This window comes from Molothrus aeneus, chromosome 5, assembly GCF_037042795.1.
Source record: "Molothrus aeneus isolate 106 chromosome 5, BPBGC_Maene_1.0, whole genome shotgun sequence".
NCBI lineage: Eukaryota > Metazoa > Chordata > Aves > Passeriformes > Icteridae > Molothrus > Molothrus aeneus.
Genome location: NC_089650.1, coordinates 44,531,234 through 44,555,038, shown reverse-complemented (window position 1 = coordinate 44,555,038; position 23,805 = coordinate 44,531,234). Strand labels below are relative to the sequence as shown.

The following is a 23,805-nucleotide window of genomic DNA, read 5'->3' as shown; positions in this document are numbered from 1 at the left end:
CCAGCAGGTACACACAAAACAGAATGAGAATAAATTATATTCAGATGGTACAAATGTTCAGGATTTTAATATTGCTGTCCTTACTACAACTATATAAAACTCTCTGCATAAAGGTTACCTCTAACACATCTTCTAACTCTTAAACACATTAAAAAACACCCTTATTACATTGTACATTTAACCACAACACAAGAAAAGGTTAGCTCCCAATAATAACCTTATAAAGAAAGCACGGTATCAGTTAAATGGATTTTAAGTAAGGGTCCAAGATCATATTAGGCAGCAATTATAAGCTACAAATTGTATTTTATATCTTCAGTGAGAGGTAGCACAAGTCTTGCTGAGTCAAATCTCTGCTATAAAACCTCTTGCCATGCTTTAAATGCTGCAAGCAGCTGAGCCCTGAGGGGTTAAAGCTAATGCTAAAGGTAAAGGCTTGAAGAGTTGACCAGATATCTTGTGGCCATAGATCTAAGTGTGTCAGTCACAGGCAAATATACCGTACTGTGCTTGCCAGAGAAGGCCAGGAGTAATAGATCAAGCTCATCAGCTGTTGAGGAGCCTACCAGAGATGCAGGAGAGATTAACATTGGTTTCGCTGTGCCTACAGCCATCTGCGCAGAAAAGGTGACACTGGACAATGACTCACACTTCTAACGCATTTATTTTCTTTGGTGCTTGGAAATAGTTTCTTCCAAACAACACCTCCTAAGAAAGAGGCCCCCAAAGTGTCAGGAGTGAAAAGGAATGAAAAAAATCATCCCAGTCAGTCAATTTCAAAGAAAGAGCTATGTCTTACTACAGCTCCCCAGGTTACCAAAGCAGCCATCCTTGCAGCCTGAGGCAGAGGGTCACCCACACCCGCCACTGCCCTCCACAGCCAAGCTGCCAGCACTTACCACCTCAGCCCCCAGCCCACAGCAAAGCAGGGAGACCTCCAGGATGCCCTTGCTGGAGGAGGTTTCCAAAAGAAGTGACTCACTCCCTCCCAAGCATGCACTGTGAGGCTTGGGTCTGTGTCTTGTTTTGCTACCGAGGCATTCCAGGCTGTGTTAGTTTGGATTGCAACATAAATATTGTGCAACTGCAGGCTCCTTAGTTCCAATTATGGTAATATTGCAGGTGACAATATGAAAGGTATTTTTAATAGTCTCTGGTTACATTTTGCTCCATCTGAATCTTAGAAAAAGAGAAATTCAGCTAAAAGAAATTTTGTTGATACAGGAATTTGGAGCAAAATGGTAAGCCTAACAACGACTTGGAAAAACAGGTCTTCCCTATTCTGATAGTAATTTATTGTTAGCAACAATGACCCAAATGTCAGTCACAGGATACAGAAAAATGTTCATAAAATTATATTTAAATGATACATAAGTATATTTAGAGGTTTGGATATTACTAAGTCACAAAATGTGCAGGCACCTATGTATAATAAGGTTAATAGTTTCAGTTTAAATTTTAATTCTAGTTACTGAAGACCGAAACATATGTTAAAAATAGCACTTCAGTTAAGTCCAGGACAGCAGGTTCCATTTTTACACATAATCGAATAATAGAGATGTATTCTTCTACTGAGTCACGGAAAGATTTAAAATGCGAGCGCTGAGCCTGCAACTCAGAGGGACCAGTCGAGTACACAGCTTTCTCCATCTGCCACCTTTCTCAGGCTTCACAGTAGCTCTGCTCTTATGTGACAATCAAATGATAAGGGGGAGAAGGAGTATCCAGAAGTGAGAGCAAGGTCCAACTTTAGCCATACGCTTTCTAGACAAACATACAGTGAATTACTGGTGTTCACACATTGCCCAAAGCTCCTGGGAAATGCCAGACTTGCTGCATATGCATATCAGCACCAGTCATGAGGCACACAACACTCTACAGCCACAGCACACAGTATGTCATGCCTGGTAGCCATGCTTCGCTCATCAGGCTGGATACTTTAAAACAACTCTATGTTCACATTTTCAGAAATGTCTCTTTCATATGTCTTTGGACCCTCACCAATGATGTACCTGAATGCTGTACTTTTTAATGTTAGTGGTGACTTGCTTCAGAGTCTATGAAACAGTTGGAATAAGAACTTTTATTGAAAAAAAACTGGTAACACACTGATTTGGCTTAAATATGCACAAGCAATCTAACACCTGTCTCAGTCTAGGTGGCTTTGAAGAGCAACTAAGTAGTTGGTAGCTTCTCAGTTTCAGAAACCTGTTTTGGACAAGCACATCAAAATCATCAACCAGCCTCAGCACCTCAGCCATAAAAGCAGGTCTTCATAATTCAGAAAACTCGGGATCAGATATGAAGGTCTTGGATTTTTCACACAAGTGTGTGGCCATCACCTCAAGCACATCTTCTCCTGAAGCCTGAGACAGGTCAAGCCATAAGAAGGGCACGCGCGTGCTCCAGGAGCAGGGAGGCTCAATCTAAGCAGAGTCCTGGCAAGTGCCATTCTGCTGTCAGCCACAGAACCACTGAATCATTCACTGCTCCAAGCCCCACTGCCGGACCAAGCACACCCAGACACCACAACCAGCCCAGAGGACAACCTGAAGCTGGAGCATGGCACAACTCCAATGCTGCAAGCCATACATAGTCTGGAAATGAATGCTAACCTGGTTCGGAAGCATCTTTCCCTCATTTTTTCAAGGAAGAATTTGGAAGCCCTGTTTTCTCATCACAACCCATTAAATACCTATTTTTACATTGTAAAACACTCTCCAGCATGGTCAGTTCCTGCCTGGAGAACCACATTCCTTAAACACATTCCCTGTTTTAGCAGTGGATTGACAGCACTGTTCTTTAGAATACTTTCTCTCCCATAACCTGAGATGCAATAAACCCACTAGGATACATTCACTTTCTTTCTGAAGGCCCTGGTCTCCTTGCCAGAAAGCTGTGGATGGAGACAGAAGCCCTGTGATGCACAGGCACGGACACACACACATTGGATTGATCATCAGCTTCTTCACCTACCACTCCTGCAGTAGTACACAAATATTTTGGCAGTTTACCATTTTCCTGGTTTCTCTGTGATTTGAACGTGTGCCCCGATTCCCAGACTCAAAACCAAAACAACTTTAGAAAAAAAAAAAAAAAAAAAAAAAAAACAACAAAATCAAACCAAATCAAACAAATGCAAAAATACACAAAACAAACAAACCAACCCAACCAAAAAAAAAAAACCCTTAACCAGTATTTTTAAGGGTTTTCATATGTCAGTTCATAAGAAGTACATTTCTGGTTACTCAGGTATACCTCACACCCTTCCCTGGTCAATAATAAATAGAGGTGCAAGAACAGATGCAGAACATCCAACAGCAAACATCATTAACCCTTCCTCAAGATGTCACTTTCTTAAAATAGAATACCAAGTTAAAGTTTCAATCACAATAGATTTAATTTTTCTTCTAAAGCAAAAGAATGTGCAAGAATCTGACAGCATATGAAACTTCTGTATATTCAATGTAGTCATCTGTTGAATTACTGACCATACGTATTCTTATATGTATGCTGACAGTTATTGTGTACTGAAAACAATTTACAGGCATCTTCACAACACTAAAAGTAATTTAAATGCATTCAAGACTGGTAACAAATGGGTCTGAAAAAATTTTGTACAAAAGCATTTCATGATCTTTAGCAAAGTTCCATCCTAATGTTTTTACAGTTTTAGCATCCATATATTCTTTCAATGAAGAATGATTGTTGCCACATATCACAGAGTTCTCAGCACTCTTCCTCCTACATTCACCATACTGTACACACGATATCATTCATTCCTTATTGAATATGTTGTTCTACAGAGATGAAAACACTGACACAATTGAAAAGCATAACAGCAGATACGTGTATCTCTGCAGTCAGTGCACACCTGACTGCATTAGGTTTTCATGTTTTCATTTATAGGTCATGAAAATGCTGTAACTACTGTAATGAAACCACAATCCTGTTTGTTTTCTCTCACAGAGAAGTGTCTTAAATCAGAGATATTTCAATTTCTGTGTTTCAGACTCCTAGCCTGTTTTCCAGACAGTTTTCTTCCCTTTATCTTCAAAAGACCTCTGTCCCCCTTCTGTCATAGGAATGAAATGATACTTTTTTCAGTAATTAAATATCAAATTTCAATGCAACAACTAGTAAGTAAGTTTCCAAAGACATACACTAGATTTAACAAGATTTAGTATTTAAAAAATATCAGCCTCAATTAGGGCCAGTGTAACCTGGTGTAACTTCTGTGCCTGCCATGTGCATAAAGCCAGCGCACAAAAAAGTTTGTTTTTTCTTCCCACTGAAGAAGTGAAGGTGAAGAAATTTATTTTCCATATTGGGCACCAGATGAAAATCACATTGCTCTTCTGAGACCCTCAGCCCCTACTTTCTGAGCAGTTGCCCATCTCCTGGCAGTGCTGTCTATGCCTTTGCTGGCTTCTGCCCAGCCACATGTCTCCTCTGGCCTCTTCCCCCTCATTTCCCAACTCTCCATTGTTTGCATGTTGCCCCTCTATTTTCCAAAGCCCTTTGTGACTTCCCATCACTAATCCTTAAAATTTCCTCTGCAATATTTTTACATGGCAAAACTTGTCAATTTCTGATCTAATTTCCAAGCTGTTAAACATCAACCACAGGTTTTATTACACCACTTGTTTTACTAGGTGGGTTACAGTTCCAGAAGAACAATATGCCCTCTCAACATCAAGACTTACAAAAGGATAAATCAACAATGTAACTGTGAGCAATTTTTGCAAGACTTAGCACTGGCAGCATGGCAAAGTTGAAATGATGTTTACCTCTTTTACATTTTCTTCACCATTCCTGGGCAAGTTCAAAATCAACACCTAAAAGATACTTAAAATATCTTTTATTATGCTTGATATACCTTTGCAACTCTGAGACTGTTTCTCCAAACACAAGTTACATAGTTTTCAGGCTGAATAACACAATTAGGTCCTGTTCAACAAGCAATGTAATATCACAGCAATTCTCCTTCCTTCTCTGAAGGGACAAGATGGCAAAAATTGTAGTGGGAGCATCCATCAAGATTAGACAATTTTAATATGAATATATGTTAAAATGTAATTAGTCAAATTATGTCAAATACATTATTTCAAATTACATGAAATACATAACATATCATGTTGGTTAAGGCTGAAATACAAAAGCTGAATAATGGAATAAATCAGCATTTGAATTCACTTGAAGACAAATTCTGACTAAAGTTGCAAAATACACATCATGCTGATCGAGAAAAAATAAATTATTCTAAAATGATCATCAACTAAACATCAATCTTAAAAGATAAAGGATTTGTCTTGTAACAATAATTATTTACAAAATACTGTGCCTAGAAAACCCCAGCAACTTCCTGGTTATATATAGTGATGTACCCCCTAGCCTCAAAACATCACTCTTCAAATGAATTTCCAGTTTTGGGCCCAACAGTATCTCCCACTGGGACAAGGCTGGCACAGGCCCACTGGAATCTCAGTCATCCTCATAATGTCCTGAAGGCAAACTGAAACAAGACTGATATCAGCAATTTACAGAAATACTTAACATGATGCAATTTGCAGCCGTGTCTGATTGACCACAGAGGCCCAAAGGAGCTCACTGGGCAAAGGACTCGCAGTGTGTGTCCCAGTGGACCCTGCAACCAGCAATGGGCTGGAAACGTTGTCAGATACTCCACCAACTTCTTCCAGTACCCGCTGCCCACAGGAAGCTGAAGCTCCTTGGTAAACAAGCAAGTTTTACAGGTAAGCCAAAGCCAGTTTGTGAACTTCAGAGGGTTCTTTGTGACTCAGAGGGTTGTATGATGGTGGTCAGTAGTTTCTCCTTTCACCCCAGAATGGACATCACATAGCACTGCAAGGGAGATGGATGGAGTGGGCAGGGCAGAAAATCTCCCTTCTGCACGCTGAATGAAGGTGCTGCCTGTCCTTTAAACCTGTTTGTTGTTCCCCAGCCTAACCAATTAGAAAGTCATCGTTTACCTACCTAAAGCCCTGTGCCACCCAGCAGAAGAGACACTCACACTCAGGGCACGTAGAGGCTGCAGTACACCATATCCAAGGGAATCAGCTGTGTCCTCAGCAACCAGCCTGATTATTGCATATAGTTAAGTAAGAAACAAACTGCAGCAAACCCATTACCAACTATAGATGTGTAATTACTATGAGCAGGAAAAAGAAATAACTAAGTAAATGAACAAAAAGTTGAACCTACAATGCTCTTATTCCCTCCCCTCAGCAACCTCCACAACTTACTAAAAAGACTTAAGACAGTAAAGACCTTAAAACAGTATACTTAGTATTTTACTTTATTTTTCTTAGAATAGGAACTGAAATTGTGATATTAAACAGAATTCTACACAAATTCATTCCTCAGAGTTCAAATGTTACTTTCTAACATCATCCCAAACTATACATTGGTGAAGCAATAAACATCGTAGCAACTGTTCATTAAAGAGATTATTTTCAGCTACTTCAGTGATGACAGCATAAGCAAGCTATTACTGGCATTTTCAAAACCACCTTTCTGACATAAAACATGGTGTTGCCCTTAAACACAAACCTATCAGAAAGAGGATTTAAAAAAAAACAAAACAAAAAAACAGAGAGCAAAAACAGATTCAAATCTTGCAACAAATAATAGATGCCTCTTATCATTTGCAGTGAACATTTTGGAAGATTTTTAAAACAGTAAGTTTCATTAAGCTACTGAAAGCCTCAGAAAGAAAAAAAAAAAAATATCAGTGCTAAATAATACTTGTGACACTGCTCCATGTTTTTATACTGGTCTAGAAGTTTTGAAATTTAAATCTAAAGCTACCCTTAGAAATTATTACAGTAAGTAGGCTTATTCTGTAAAGGAAGAATGTGGAAGAAAGCCTTCAAACAACTAACAAGAAACTATTTTATTGCAATTTTAAGATTAATTTTAAGAGGTTTGTTTATTACAGCTAAGATTTTCTGCAATTTCATTACTTATACGAGGTTTTTTTGGTGCCACTATTTTACACATACAATCAAGAAAGGTATCAAATCAAAACAGGGCAGGGAACAGGAATCTAAATGACAAGTATTTCTTCTAACAAGGATAAGCTGAGAAGTATGCTACAGTGGCTGTGAAAAAAATAAACAGTTTGCATTACTTCTAGACCTATTAGCTGTCACAAAATTTTAAAAGAAAAATTTTACAACAAAGTTGATAGCATTTTCATTTTGACTGTGATTTGCATTTTTCTCCAGTTAAAATCATTCCATGAGTACTTTTCAGCGACCTATGTGCTAAATCGTTTTCATTTCATATGAGCAAGTGACTCTTAACAATAGGTCCAACAAAGAAAAAAACATGACTCCTAGGAACCACTCATTGTCAGCCACCATCAAAATTTAATTTCTCCAAAATAAACCAGGTAAAAATTGAAATAGACTAAAAAAGTTCTCCATCTTCAGAAATATTAATTAACCCCTCTATCAGAAAGATAAATACCAGCCCTCACATATCGATGATGAAAAACAAAGACATTAAGTGACATTTTCAATGACACATAGCAAAACACTGCCACAACATGGATCACATCTCAGAAGTTTTCTATTGTTTTCAGCCCACTAGCCTTGACTAACTCCTGTGCATGCAATGCTGAATCAGGTATATTTCTCAGAATACCAAAAGTTTATTCCAGCTCACATAAATTAGTCCTAAAAAAAATCTTATTCTACAGTAATTAAAAAAAAAATAAGTCCAACAAGAACTTCTAAAAAAATAATGGAGTCTGACAGGAATGTTTTTAAGCAAATAGACCGTTATTCTTAAAATTATAGTCCCAACACATTCTATTATGGAAAGCATTAAAATATGTATAAGCAACAGATGATTACAGAAAAAGAATGCAACAAAAAAAAGGCAAACACCACTAAATAAACAAGTCATTTCAAAAATCTGTGAAATATTCACCTGACTACTCACAAACCCTAGTGCAGCTTTCAAAGACTACCATGTATTTACTGACTGAAATGTACCGAACTTGGTATATTTCTTTTACTCTTCCTCACACTCAAACCCATTCTAATTTTGTTGTCCCTTAGAGACTATTTGGTCATTTTACATAAATATTCACTAAATAGAAAGCTACAAAACATTCAGGTTTTTTCCTCTCTCAGATGATATAAACACTGCACTGTAGCAAAGATCCCATGACACAATGTAAAAATCGCTGAGGTTAAACTAAAAACAAAGAAATACACAAATATTTATACAATTGATTCTGCTTAAGCGTCCTCCTAAGGTTACTGTTAAACCTTAAAGCCTACACCAACAAGGCCTCACATGAAGCAGTGTATTTCAGGTGTTACATATTATCAAAATAAATTAGAATGTCTAACTACAGGCATTTTGGAAATGCTGTATTTGAAATACTCTTTCCTTCCCCTTAGCCTTTTACTGATCTACTATCCTGAGTAATTAAATGAATGATTTAAGCATGCAAAAATTCTACAGAACAAAACCGTTTTGTAAAAACTACATTAAAACTGCAGATTACTACAAAACAGGGGTATTTTGAGTATCTACATTTACATGAACAAATTATCATCGTCAAGAAAAAACTTTAGAAAATACTTATTTGAATGATTAAAACCATATCCCACTTAAAAGGGTTTAGTGTAGCATTAGAGAAACCAATTTAATAATTAATCATATTTTCTTTAGAGTAATATTACTAGCAGTAATGTTTTTCCTTAATGGCTTTAAATTACTTAGCACACAGAAGAAAAAATTTAAAACTGTCAAAATATCTTAAAACTTTGACTTCTTCCCCCCCACACACATGGATTAACGGGGAGATATCGACACCATGCACAACTTCTGAGTCCCACCTTCGTAAAAATATTTCCAAGGGCCTGATCCGAGCGTGTGAAGTCAATGGAGTGATTCCTACTGCTGCCAAAGGAAAGATTCCCACTCTCAAGAGATGAGTTTGGATAGGGGCTCTAATGCACAGAAAGACAAGGGAAGATCCTCTTTGGAAGAGGAACTTCTGTGTTTCTCTCGGTACGTAGGCACACAGGCAAGACTTCCTAGAAGTACGAGCGATTCCCAGGTAGAGGGTACTGCCCATTCCTCCATCTGTAGCTCTGCACTCTTTACTAATAGAGGACAAAATCACAGATTCATGGTGGTTACTTTTGAGATCATTTTCCCTGGGGAATATACCAGCAGCCCACTTTCTATCTGGACAATTCTTGCAAATTTTAGATGAGCGTTTTCCTGCCAGCCCACAGCCTAAGCTTTACGCCTCTCCAGTAGCTCCATCCCGGGACCTTACCGGCGCTCGCCAGCGTTCTCGGCCGGGGCTGCGCTGCGAGCCGAACCTGACGCGAGCCGAGCTACGGGAACAGAACAAAACCGCCTGACGGACTGCCTGCCTTTACCTTGGCCGTGCCGGGCGGCACACGGCTGTCCGGCAGCTTACGGGCGGCCGGGAGCGCTGCCGCCTGCGCACCCCGCGCTCGGCGCGGCAGGACGCGGAGCGGAGGCGCCGGCGCTCGCCCTCCGTCCTAGGGCTGCCCTGGCACTCCCGATGGCACGGCAGAGTGCAGCCCGCTCAACAGCCAAGGCAGCCAAGGCCGCTCTGCCCTCATAATCTATCACGCTTCCCCAACTTTCCAAGTCCCGAAGCCCTCCTCAACTTCAAAGCCAATTTTAAGGGAAGGCCCCTGCGTACCAGGCACGGAGGCCGCCTCCGGAACCCTGCAGCTCCAACACTATTATTTATTAATTGTTGGGTTTTGGCAATTTTGTCTTGGGCCAGGGGACGACCCTCTTCCCTGCGCAGCCCAAACAGCGCCCGGCGGCGCCGCTGCCCCACGGGCACCTCGGCGCCCCTGCGCTTCCCCTCCCACGCCAGCGGGGGCGCCCCGGGGCAGCGCGGCGCGGGGCGCCCCGAGGGGGCGGCCGGCAGCGGCCCCTCCGCGCGGGCGGGCGGGCGGAGAGGCGGGGGCTGGGGTGCGCCTCTCCCTCCGGCGGGCAGGCGGGCAGGCAGCACACAAAGGAGAAACGTGACACGTTTCTTCACCCGGGCTGTCTGCTGGGGAGGTCTCGGGGAAAAAGAAGAAAGGGAAAAAAAAAAAGGGGGGGGGGGGAACCCAAAAAAACCCCAACACGCCACCACACAAACGGGGAGGCAAACGGCGGGCGGGCAGCCGAGCCTCCCGCACACGCTTCCTCGGCAGCCTGGCCCCAAGCCCTCCCCGCCTGGCACTTCTCTACCCGTGCGGGGAGGCTACAGGTTGTTTGTTTTTAATTACGCGGGGGTGGGGGGTCCGCAGCGCTGAGCGGCGGGAGGGAGGCCCTGCCGACCCGCAGCCGCCGCGAGTTGTTTTGGGGGAGCTTACGCCGGCCCCCGCGGCCGACCCGGCCCGGCCCGCCGGGCACGGCCCCAACTCCGGCCGGGCACCGCAGGCTCCCACCGCAGAGAGCGCCCCCGCCCCCCGCTGGCGGTGCGTGTTTGGGAGCGGTGCCACCGGGTGCCGGGAGACCTGACACATGTCACTGCTGCGGCCCCGCCGGCCGCGGCCAAACTTTCCCGCGGCGGCGGCAAGTCAGTGAGCGGCGGCGGAGGGGGGTGGAAGCGCTGGAAGTAGCAAGTCACACCGGGGAGCGGAGGGAGGAGGGGACGGGTGTGCGGGGCGGGGTGGGGGGGTAGCACTTACCGGGAGGAGACACCGTGTAGGGCGTCCCGGCGAGCTGACACCGAGAGAGAAAGGGCGAGCGGAGCCGCGCGCAGTCGCGCGCACATACAAAGTCCCTGCGGGCGGAGCCGCCGCGCGGGCCGGGGGAGCGGGGGCGGGCGGGCGGCGCGGGGCCCTCCGCGGGCGCGGAGCGGCGTCGGAGCCTCGCGCCCTCCCGCCGGCTGGTGCTGCCTGGCGCTGGCGGTGCTGCTCTCCCTCCCCCGGCGTGCGGGTCCGCCCGTGTGCGGAGTGTGCCGCCTGTGTGTATGTGTTTTGTTGGGAATGCGAAAAAAAAAAAAAAAAAAGACGAGGGAAAAAAAAAAAAAGAAAACCCACCGCACACACCGGCTGCTTTGGAGAGAGGGGAGTGAGAAGGGAGCCCTCCCTCACATGATCGCAGAGTGGCCTGCACAGAAGTGCTAATAACGCGGGGAGGGGTGGGGGGGAAAGCAGCGGAGGGGGAATGGCAACAAAAAAAAGTGCGGCGGGATGCGCCGGGCCGTGCCCCGCTCCGCCCGCGCCTCCCCCGGCCGGTCCCCGGCGGAGCGGGCGCTGTGGGTCGCGGCGGACGGCAGCTCCACCTGCTATGTAAACAAACCGTCGGGGAAGTTGTTTGCCGGCGGCGGCTGCCCCTTCCCGCCCCCTCTCCCCTCCCGCCGCCCTGCTCCGCCGGCTCCGTTAGACACAACGAGTTTAGCAGACGGGCGGAAAACAAAGCAGTGTGTTGTGCTGGCAGTGCCGGCCGGCTGCAGCCTGCTGGCAGCCCCCGAGGTGCCGCGGCCCCGCGCGAAGCCAGCCGGGGAACCCGGGTGGGAGGGGAACGGCGGGGCAGGCCTGGCCGATGGCAGCAGCTATGCCGGGAGGCACGCGTGGGCCCTGAAACTTTTTTCTCCCGGGCCCCGGCACTTGGAGCAAGGTGCAGGACCCCCCAGATGTCCGCAGCAGGGACCGGCCGCTCCCCGCCTGTCTGGAGCGGCAGCCCCAGGGCGGGGCGGCCGCTCCTCCCGGGAAAAACACTTTTAAGTGATTTCTGGGTGGGATAGGGTATCAGGGGAAACGGGGAGAGAAGTGCTGGCATCGTGGCTATAGGTGGTCTTGTCCTCCCTTGTCCTCGCCACGGTTCCCAGTAAATCGGCGCTGGGGGTGTGTTTGGGTGGAAAGACCTTGCGTGGGCGAGGGAGAAAGCGGACGGCGGTGGCCGAGCGGAACGCGGGGTTTGTTATTTCGGAGCCCACCTAATTATCGCGCGGCAGCCCCAGCGTTAGCAGGGCTCTCTGTACGCGCCGAGGGCCAGGATCACAAGTGACTGTCACTCAGAATTAACAGTCACCGCATTTATTAAGCACAATTAAAAATCCCACAAACTTTGCCACTCGCTGCTACAGGCAAGTGGCAGACCGCCTGCCCGCCGCGCCACTCGCTCCCGGGGCCGCCGGCCAGCCCCGGCGGGGGCACTGCCGGCCGCTCGCCACCGGCGGGGAGGGGGGGGGGGTGTGGGGGGGAAGCCGCTATCGCGGGGCGGAGCCGTCGCAACTCCGGCAACTCGGCGGGGCCCCCCGCGGCGGCCCCCGGCCCAGGCCGGCCCCCGGCCCAGGCCGCCCCCCGCCCCGCCGCGCACCCTTCCGCCCGCCCGCGGCGGCGGGGCCGGGGGCCGGGGCGGCGGCGGGGCCGTGCGGGGCGCGGCGGGCCGGCCGGCAGCCAATGGGGCGCGGCCGGGTTCGCGAGGTGAAAGTTCAGCGCCGGGGCAGAGGCTCGCGGGGCCGCGGTGCTGCCGATGGGTGGCCGTAAAATATATTTATTTGCTACTCGCGGCTCTTTTGTTTCTTTGCCCCTCGTTCGTCCCCCCCCCCCCTCCTCGCCCCGTCTTTGCCCCGGGTTACCGGGGCGCTACCCGCTGCCGCGGAGGGCTACGAGCGCAACGGTTGCGGGGGATACTCGCGGCGCACCCCGCGGAGCCGTGGGACAGAATTCCCGCGGGCAGCCGCCCTCCACGGCTCCGCGCCCCGCGAGCCAGCGGGGCGGGAGGGGAACCGCGCGGGACCCGCCGCTACGCGCCCCGCCGGCCCGCAAACGAAATCGGGCCCCGCAGGCTCCGGCCGCGCATGGGCTCCGCGGGCAGGGGCGCGGAGCCTCGCGGGGCTCAAGCTGCGCGGTCCGGAGACCGCCGGCCCCCCTCGTCTCCTCAGGCAGGAAGCGCGCCCCGGGGGAGAGGCAGCTCTCCCTCAGGAGCCGTCTGCGGTAGCGGACAAATCCCGGTACCGGCGGAAGGCAGCGTGCAGCGGTACTTTCTGTGGGGTTAGCCCGCGGCACCGAACCGGCGGGACGGCGCGGCCCGGCCGCGGGCACCGCCAACTTCGTTGGGCGCCGGGCGACCGCGGCATCCCCCGCCGGCGGGACGGGAGCGGCGGCGCGCAGCGACCCGAGGCTCCGGCCCGGCTCTGCCCTGCCCTGCCCTGCCGCGGGCCGCCGCCGTCGGGCCGTCCGCCGTCCGCTCTCGTGAGTGCCCGCAGCACTCCCAGCCCTCTCTCCGGGCTGCGCTTTGTTCCAAGAACCCCTCGTCCTGTTCAGCGTGGCCTCGCAGGCAGACCCTCTGTCTGGTGGGCACAACGTGCCGGGAACAACACGGCGCTTGGCCGCTAATATTACTCGGCGCGACTTGGCAGTTCCACCCGAAATTAAAGCTAAACAAACACACACTTTCCCCACTTTTTTTTTTTTTTTTTCAAGGACGACTACGGTATAAAATGTGACTTGGCTTTCTAATGAAAAACGCTGGTGCGTTTTATTTGTTCCTGTTTACGGTTCAAGATTTCATCTGCACAATTGTATTTCTCGCTTGAAATAAACCGCTTTGAAACCATTTTCCTTTAATTAATTTAATGTAATTTCTCTGTGCTGCTGGCAGTGTTAGGTGTCAATAAGATTGCTATTTTCTATTAGGATTGTTTAGAAAGCGAACAAGAACACATAACAGACTCCTCTTCGAACTAGGTGCACTCCCTTTCCTCCCTGCGTACTGCTCCGAGACACTTGGGAAAGAGCAGAAAATGCTGGTTTTAACCGAAGTCAAGTCGAGGAGAATCTGTATTACAACATCAAAGAAAAGGAGACGTTACAAAATTGGTGGAGTTACACCACCATCTGTCGTTAAGCTTCGGGACTACAAAAGTTCAGACGTATAATAAATCTTAATGAGAGATGGCAACTTTCTTTTTTTTCTCTTTCACCTCGAACTCCTGCCGCCCCGGCAGGGTGGGTTTCTCGGCGTTGGATGGTCCAGAGTGACAGGCAGCAGATTGCCCATGCCCTTCACAGACGTGTCTGTTCACTGCACCCTCCCAGGCCAAAGGGTTTCTTCTGGCACCTGATGTCCCCAAGAAGTTGCTCGTCAAAACACACAGGCACCAACTCTTCACAGTACTTTTTGGCCTCAGGAGGTTGCATTCATAAAAAAGAAGTCTAATTTTAAAAAAATAATAATAAATAAACCAACAAAACTAAGCCACCCTCACACATTCAAACCCCCCTCTAAAAAGATAATAGATAAAAGACGAATTAAAAAAAAAAAAAAAAAAAAGGAAAAAACCCCAAACAAACAGATCTTTCATATTACAGTTGTAGGATTCAATTTAGCCCATTTTTTATACCTGTTCTGCAGTGGTGCATTCTGAAAAGGAACATATAGAAAACAGAACTTGGAATAGTATATGCGAATGAGCTGTGATGGTCTAATACAATCTGTGATTGCTCTTAAAGCTTTGATTGCTATAAACAAATCCTTAAGCATAAAATGAATTTCTATTCCCCAATGTAAACATGTCACCTTCTTGTCAGATCTCCCCATGAGACTTTAGCCCTTTCTAAATTCTTTAGTTAAATGGCTTGCAAGTGCCCATTTACTATAGTTACTGAAGAATCATAAAAAGAAGCAATATTTTCTTTGGGATTTTCTGAATCTTGGTGTTCTCAGTAGCCAGTTGGTCTCCATGCAAGCAGGTATCTTCACTGAATAACCACAAAAACCACAAAAATAATCAAATTTATCATTTTTTAATCACTGTTCTATTTTTAGACAGGTGTGGTTTAGTCAGTATTGACCCAAATGTGTTGCTGGATGGAATGCTTACCATTAAAAGTTAACTTTCAGGCTGTTTCTGTTTCACTGTGGAAATACACAGAATTTTGACTGTCTTCAGGTTGGCATTTCACAAGTGCTCCCGAACATTACAAACCTGTAATTAGCACTGGGCATGTCCTAATATAAATCCTGTTTCTAAGCTTTTTCTAGGCCTAGAGAAACTCCATTTCCTATATCCTACCAGTAGTTTTTGACACTAAGAAGGAAATTCTCACTTTTAGTTTGTGGACATGTCAAAGAGAGAAACTCATTTCCTCTAAAGCTCTATGTCCACTTTCCAGGCTATCTCATAAAATACAGAATTATGCTGCAGGCAATAAACACTTTCAGCATTCCTTTGTCTATTGTATTCATTTCATGTTACTAAAAAAATAATTATGTCTTCTCCATAGTCAACTAAGCTCTTTGTATCAACATTAAAAGTTAAGGTTTGTGAATTGGTGAAACAGGTGTTAAACATTCATCTGATGGAAATAAATTTCGTGCCACTTTGTCAGCTTTGAGAAATAAATAGGCCATTACAACCAATTGCTAATTTAGGAACACTTGGTATAAGACTTGTGTCCAAGAATTTGCTGACAATTTCAGTGTTTGCACTGACAACAGTTTTATATACCTTTAATAAATAAAAAATTCATTTTTAAGTCATTGAAAAGACATTATAACAACAGAAAAAAAAATTTAAAATATTAAGTAATTGAAAGTTGCTGGGGAAAAGAAAAATAAAGTATGGCTTTCAAAGCTATCTTGTTCGAGTTGGAACAGATGCTGCCCTGAGCAGCACTGACCAAAATGAGGGATTACACTGTGTCAGTTCCATTTCTTTGATAGAGTAACAACAAAAAAAAAAAAAAAAAAAAAAACAAAAAAAAAAAAACAAAAACAAAAACAAAAACAAAAAAAAAAAACACCAAAAAAACCCAAAACCTCTCCCCACAAAACAAACCCAATCAAAAAACACCAAACAAACAAAAAAACCCCAACCAACCAACCAAAAGAAAAAAACCTTAAAAATTTTTGTGCAAATCTTGAAACTCGATTTCTGTATTAGAAAATATGTCAAAATTTTTGACATTATATTTGTCATTGTATGTAAGGATGACCTATACAACTTTCTGGATTCTTTTCCCGTTTTGTGCCAAACAGACCATGCTGACTTTTTGGGTCCTGGTCCCCCAACCATTAGTTGTACTTGTGAAAGTCTTATTTAGCCAAAGGTGAGGAAAGTTTTAAGACTGCTAAACCTTTTGGTGAGTTTCCAAAGTATAACCCAGGGAGCAGTATCACAAACATACATAAACAAGTAGCTGTGTGAGTCTCATGAACAGCTCATAACTTCTGAAGAGTTTGGTATGTGACCTGTAAGGTAGTACTAAAATTTAGGCATGTAAATCTAAGATTGTAACCTTTCAAATCCTTGTTTAGATTCCAGGGGTTAACATTGATAAGGTGCCAATAAAATTGCTTAGGCTCCTAAGGCACTATTTCTGAAAATACTCACATAATTGACCCAATAATTGTCGCATTCAGGATGAAGAGTTTGGTGAGTTTCCTCAACCTTACCAACCTTCTAAAACTGAGCATCTTCTGTGCAGCTGAGGATTAAATTGTAACTAGATAGAATGCCCTTAGAGCAGTCCTTAGGGCAGCCACTGACCCAAGGCTCCTATGTTCTGGGTAAACATCCCACCTGCTGCGCTGCACACCCACTCTTCTCCTGCAGCTCCCACTGGTCTTTGACCCCTGTTCTGCAAAGGGACACTACAGCCCTACTCCAAACCAACCAAAACCCAAGTGCTTAGGTCATGGTCCTGGAAGGTGATTAATGGCTTAGGTCCAAGGAGGGTCTAGAAGTCAAACAGAATTGCAGCATAATTTAGCTATTATATATATCTATATATACCTAAAGACTTTGCAACCATTCCCCTTTGTTGTCAGTTTCAAACCATTGGTGAAATCATCTGTGGCTTTTATGAAATACACCATATAAATACTTGTCTCCAAAAGAGGATTCAGGGCTCTGAATAGCAAAATAGCAAGGTATGGCAACCTTGAGAAGGGCAGCACTTAAAGCAGTGTTGTCTCTTCAGCCTTTTCTGCAACTGCTTTCAGCAACTCAGAGCAGTGACCACTGAATTTCACTCCAGTGTTCCCAACTTCCTCAGGCTGATGCAGATGCTGTTTCCAAGGTTATGGGGTATATGGGATTGCATATAGGCGCCAGATAAGCCAAGAAACAAGTTTAACTACAAAAACATAGTCCTGACTGTGAAACAATGATTCTTCACAAGTACCACCCAGGTCTGAAGTCTGGCTTTTCTATCTTGTGCTCATTTATTTGTGTTTTTCTCCCTTGTGATTTCCTCAGAGCAAAACAAGACATAAGGACTTGCAGAAATTTTTCATTAAAGCTGGCAGAAATACTCCTGACGAGTAGAAGAAGAGAAGAGTTTTTGTCTTTTATTTGTTCTGTTGCTTCTACTCTCCTCTTGCACCTATAGTACTTTCTCACCCCCCCCAGGAGAAGGTTGTGTAGAAGTGCCTGTGCCACAAGCTATGTATGCTCTGGTGGGAAAACATCACTTCCAGATGAACTGCTCCAGCCACACTCAGAACAAACAAGGTGTGTGGGTTGGAGTAGAGGAACAGATGAGTGTACTTCTTGTGCTAAAGCAGCAAAAGGTCTCTGATAAACTTGCCCCATTACATCTTCACAGGGCACACATCAGTCGCCCAGGGGCTAAGGTTTAATCTCCCCGGGTGTAGACTCATCTGCCAGAACCTGAATTTTGTGAAAGGAACAGACAGGGTTCTACTTCACAAAAGAAAACAGGATTGAATTCTGTTCTTTTCCACCCTAGATGTAGTTCTCAACACTGATGTTAGATTGAGTTTGTAATACCAAAAAGAGCATACAGTTATTTTCTAGGTCTTTCCTTTTAAGCCAAAAGCACTTACATTTAGGGAAACATATGAGTAACCAAACAACAGTTACAGCTGTGTCCAGACAATTCTTTCCTTTGGTAACACAGACACACAGACCACATTAAAGATGCAAAATTTAGTACAGTTTCATGATGTTTACACATCTGTAGCAACATTCTGAGAATTCTAGAAATTTTGTCAGTATTTAGGTGGGGGACAGAGTATTTGTCATTATTTAGTATTAAGAGACAGAACTGTCTTTTTAAAAACTTGTATTTATGTTATAAAGGCAAGTTAGCATGTATTAAGTAGTCATCTTTCCACCCACAAGCACTTTTATAGAATTCATGAATTTGGGAAGTAAATTGAAAGCAGACTGTGGATGTTAACAATATGGTTAGATACAGGAGTTTTACACTAGTCAAACACTGAATAAACAAGCTCATTTTTCAAGTCTAATTAAGAGGACTTAAGGGACACAACCTCAGGACACATATTTTGAAAGCAGTAGAGATACTGCCTTGTAGATGTGAATTACAGAATTATGTGATTCAGGAGCAGCAAAGTAACTTTATTTTCCAAATTTGTATAAGCCTATAATCAAATAAATACTGCTTGTTTCCTTAGCATTCCACTTTTCACTTTCCTTCACCAGAAAAAAAAAATGTTTTTTTATTTCTACAGCTACACAACCAACACAGCTCCCCAACAGAAAGATAATCAGAGAAATTTAGGATAAGGTACCACCTAAACAAGTGGATATCATAGTGCTGCACTTTAGATTGTCAGTTATTTTACTCATTGTGTAAGAAACAAAGCAGCAGGCAAAGACAAGTGACTCAGAAAAACAGTATTTTTTTGCAACAAATTATTGCCAAGGAGAATTACTAGAAGTTTAACCATTTCCTACCTAGTTGTTAAAAAGGGCAAAAAAAAGAGTTTTAGAAGACACTATTTTTGTTTGCACGGTCTAATTTTTTGGTGGTAGACATCTTTTCTTTTCATGACAAAACACTTCAGCTATTCTCAAATCCTTCTAGTAATTCCCTGTTACTGACTGTGGCTGAACAATGGACTGTGCTAGCTCCTGTGGTCCATAAACCTGCACGAGGCTCCAGATGAAGCTCAATCTAGTATTTGGAAAGTTTGTTGAGGCAGCTGCTTGAGCCATATGCACCTTCTTACCTCAATCCAACCATTTGGTAGTTGTGTGTGCTTTTGCTGGAGTGCTTTGTCCCAGAAATCTGGCAGCGAGCATCTTAGCTGTAGGAGAGAGGTCAACATTTTCTCATCAAAGGAATGATTGTTCCATCCATGAGTGTCCTTTATTTGTCAGACTTTCAGAAGTCACCGCTTTAGGAATGAAGTCAGCACCTATTCAAGAAACAAGATTATCAAAGGGTACAGCTGAATGTTGAATATTTGGTCTTGAAAAGAGCTTAAATGGATGCTGACTTCTTAAAAATCTCTTCTAGCTACACATATAAAATTCTGGCATTCTCTTTCACTGAAAATCTACCACTACAGCACCATGCTGCACTACATGGATGCCGAGAAAACCTTTATTTTGGACCTGCTCCAAATCCATATGGAAGAAAGGAAAAGCAGTAAGTGCCCATTTGAAGAATTACCTGTGCAGCAGATATGTCTGCATACTTCTTACAGTAATTTATTGAATTTAATATAACAGGTGAACTGGTGCTACTTGCTGTAATAAAGGTTTAAGAGGGATTATTCTAGGAGATAACTGCTAGTTTATTCATGGATTTTAATGGGAGCTGGTTTGGGCCTAATACAAGTATTACCTGAAACCTTGCCCAATGCAAGCATTACTTAAAATCTACAGAAAGATTGCTGTTTTCACTGTGACTATCACAAGCTAACTGCAAAGTATATGGAGACAAATAATTAAAATACAAAAGGACTCAATAAATAGTAACAATAAATCAGTAACGTATGCTTCTTATATTCTTTATATTGATATGAAATTAAATTCATGTTATAGTAGTCTGCATATCACAGATTATTTAAAATGTGCAATTTAAATCTAGAAATGGGAAAATAGTTTGGCATTTCAAAAAATTATACAAGCAGAACTTTTTTTTTTCAAAATTAAGCTTTGACTTCTTTTTTGGGCAGGCATGTTTGAAAGGACTTCAAATACTGTAGAGAAATTTTAAAATAGTTAACTATGAAAGCAACCCTGAACAGCTTCTGCACTGTCCTTTGCTAATAACTCCCTCTACCCACACTGATAGCAATGGATATGTAAGCAACTATCCTATGACATTTCAGTAGTGAATTAACCCTCATACCAGAACAGAAACATTCATCCTGAATAATATTCAGGTACTGATAGCAAAATAAAAGACCAAATTCTGTACTGTACATCAGTGTCAGGAACTTAAGTGCTGAACAAGTGAAATTGATATTGTTCATTTATTAAATGACTTTGTCTTAGTTGTCAAAAAAGCTGATAGAAATGTTTATATGATTGAATTTTCAAAATAAATGTTGTAATCTCCTTAGAAAAAATGTAGAGCAGGTAAGCAGAAGTAAGAACAAAACCAGCAGAATTGTAGGCACTTCCTTAGCAATCTATTTTATGAATGATGTGGTATTTTTAGGTTTCTTAAATTGTTAGATGAGACAGGACATTCCTGTTGATGCTTTGAATCCCTGTAATGCCTTTGAATTGAGTATAGGGAATGAGACAAACTAACTTTCAAAACTGAAGACTTAGTTTGGCTAATATGTGCTATAACCACCAATTAGAAGAATGACATCTTTATTTACAAGTTGGGACAAACTGCAAACAAACACTAAAACATGAATGTCCTAGTGGAGCAACAGGGGTTGTCTACTGCAAAGTATCAAATCATACTGTTTGGCAGTACTTTAAATATCTAACTGTAGCAATGGAGGGAGAATGATTGTTTTAAAACTAGGAAGATAACACAAGCATAACAAAATAGCAAGAGAATTTAAAAGGAAATTTATTCTTACCGGAAATAATTTTTTAACTTAGACAGTTTTATCCACTGCAAGATATATTTAGGGGACAGAGTCATGTATGGAAAATCTGATGAGAAAATAAAAAAGATAAAGCAGAATGATTTGATCACAGCACATGATGAATAAACAGCTTACAATTTTACAGCAATAGAAGAGAACAATAAACAGCAGCTACAAAAGCTAGAGATTTTTAAGTAAATAGACACAGATAACTGATATTCAAGAGACAATAGTTGGATGAGGTTTTGCTTTAACATGAATATAGATTTCCAATAAATCTAAGAAAACAAACGAAGTTCTATAAGAATAGAAGAATGCAAAATCTCTAACTGTATTTCTAGGTGGTAAACAGGACAGCATAGACAGGCTTGTCAATCTGATACCAGTACCAAACAATGAATGAAAATACAGGCTAAAGTGATACATGGGGAAAAAGGAATGCAAAATGTGGAGAGGATATTTGCTGGAAGGGAATGGGTGTGAGACAAAAAACCTGTGTTGGAAAAGACCCAGCACTTTTAAAAACACACTGGGATCAGGATAGGTAATCGAAAAAACAAAATTCTTGCTCAGGCATCAGTGTTAGCTGTGATCAGAAGGAATGTGTGTCTGCAGTTGGAGAGAGATTGTTAAAACTTCAAAAAGGCTAATGGAAGAAGAATTCAAATCTATTTAATAAACCTTTATCGCAATATCTGCAATATGTTTTGACAGTAGTGGGGTCTTCACTCTAGCAGACAACCTGTAAGATATTCCAAAGGATGACATTTGCAGTGAGACAAATCCAGACTAAAGCCTAGAGGAATATTTTTAACTGCAAGATTATTCTGGACAGTGAGAATATTCTGGAATTATTTCACACATGCTGTCAAGGGTTCCCCATCATAATCGATTTTTAAAACAAGTGTGGATATTTTCCTAGGAATATCCTAATATAAAATGAAAAAAATCATTCAGAAAAAATGCATAGCCTAGGTGGTGCAGGTGTTAAGGCTCCGTGATCACAAAAGCCAGGTCTGGCTTTCCAGTCTATAAGCAGTGTTGAGTTAGAATTGTCATCACGAGGTACTTGTCACCCCATGAAGATAAATGAGACCATACACATTATTCCTTATGGATGCTCTTTAAGGCAGTTTAAAAATTCAGGAACACTGCTCTATTTTATTTCATGAAGGAAGATAAAGTGCGTTGTTGTTGTTGTTATTATGAGTATTTAAGGTGTCTAAGTCAATAGCAGTTAACACTTGCAAGCTGAGAACTCTGTTGTACCACACACTGCAAAAAGTCTGTTTCAGTTAGCTTCCAATGGATCCTATAATACAATAAGATAACAGTAATCTGTAGCCAGGGAAAAGATATAGTCACAGCTGTTGAAGGTACACATCCTAGTACTTGGAAACTCTTCTCCACTAATTCATGTGGCATGTGTCACTTTACTACAGCATGGAAAAATTCTGGGTTCAAAGCTTAGCTGGATTCTGTTTTGTAATTATTCTCTATCTTTTAATAATGTGCTGAAGTAAGTGGGAAAACACAAATATGAAATTACTGACAGCACATTTGCAAATATTTAGTGGTTCATTTTGTTAAACAATAGTGTAACATTTACAAACGGGGTATGGTAGTCCACAAAATATCTGTGTAGCAGTAGTAATGTTGGTTTTGTATTTGACCTCTCTGTAATATTGCAGATGAGAGGAAAAATTTTGCAAAGAAACAAAGGATCTAACCTCTCTGGTAAAACAACAAAGGCATGCTCCTCACAGACTAAGATTACAGGTATCAAAGAAATTTACAATTATTTCACCCCCCAACCCCACATTCCCCATTCTCTTATCAATTTCCCTTATCAAGAGTGAAGACTTGAGGGCTGAGTGCAAAAAGCTTCATTTGAACTACCCTGAGCAACTTCTGTGTTCATCATTTTCTTAATTGCTTTTCACTGTCTCGTCCAAGGAAGACTTTGCAAGGCATAGCTGCATGGGCTATGATGTAATGAGATCCTATTAGTTAAACAAGACCAGACCTCAAGCTTAAGCAAAATAAATTCAGATAAAGTCTCTGCCCCCTGACCCAGCTATTTTGCAATCTTTGAACAGTAAAGAAACTTGGAATCTGGTCACAGATGCCAGTGTGAAAATTCCCTTGGCTGAAGGGAGACTGTCAAACGGTGTAAAACCAGAGGAGCTGGTTCCCACTGCTTTCTGCCTTGTCCTGAAAAGCTTCTTAAGGGAGAAAAAAAGCTGAGAAATGCAAAGGCAAGATGAACTGTATCTTTATTGTGGTGATTTCTGGTCAGAATATGGTCCCATAGGAGCCAAAACCAGCATCATAAAGTACAATCATATAGAGCTAACAAACTTACTTTATACTGTAACTTCAGCTGAGGAGCAAAACAAGACAGGATAGAGCAGACTATGAAAGAAGAAACTGTAACTAGTTCTGAAAGACCATCCAGCATTTCCTCTGAGCACATTTTTGAAGAAGAACAAATATACCCTTCTATGAAGCTTTTTGCAAAATCTGCATTGTTTTTTCCAAAAAACACCCATAGAATAATAAATATATTTACATATATATGCAATATACATATACAAAGATGCAAATATACATAATAACACATGTATAATAAATACGTCTGAATAACACTGAAGAAAATAAGGATTACAAAATAGAAAGAAAGGATCACATATCATGTATACAGTATTTTTAGTAAGAAGTACAATTAACCCATCCTTCTCTGTCTGCTGAAGGTCTCTTTCTCTTCTCAGTACTTAATGCTTTATTTGAGACAAGTTGGAGGGATAATGAATGAATCACTGATATCTTGAGATTGTATACAGTCTCCTTACTTTACAGATGGGACAGGATATTCCTACTCAGTATACCTGTAAAAACTGTAATTTTGTACACCACTAGCTCAAATAGCATCTTTGGCTAAATACTAAATCTTTCAGCTTAAGAGGTTTTTTTAACAGAATGGTAAATTTTACA

At 42.9% G+C, this 23,805-nt stretch overlaps 2 protein-coding genes across 6 annotated transcripts in view; both read right to left on the bottom strand.

The window, feature by feature from the left end:
• Positions 1-10,752, bottom strand: part of FOXP2 (forkhead box P2) — a 405,238-nt gene extending 394,486 nt beyond the window's left edge. For all 5 annotated transcript variants that reach the window (XM_066550518.1, XM_066550520.1, XM_066550521.1 and 2 more), the window contains exon 1: positions 10,716-10,752. The gene's annotated coding sequence lies outside the window, so the exon portion shown is untranslated. The remainder of the gene's footprint in view (positions 1-10,715) is intronic.
• Positions 10,753-12,620: 1,868 nt separating this feature from the next.
• The window catches only part of LOC136557116 (forkhead box protein D4-like 1), a 34,159-nt gene continuing 22,974 nt past the window's right edge, over positions 12,621-23,805 (bottom strand). The window contains exon 2 of the mRNA XM_066550713.1: positions 12,621-13,388. Coding sequence (XP_066406810.1) covers positions 12,621-13,388 — 768 coding nt within the window. The remainder of the gene's footprint in view (positions 13,389-23,805) is intronic.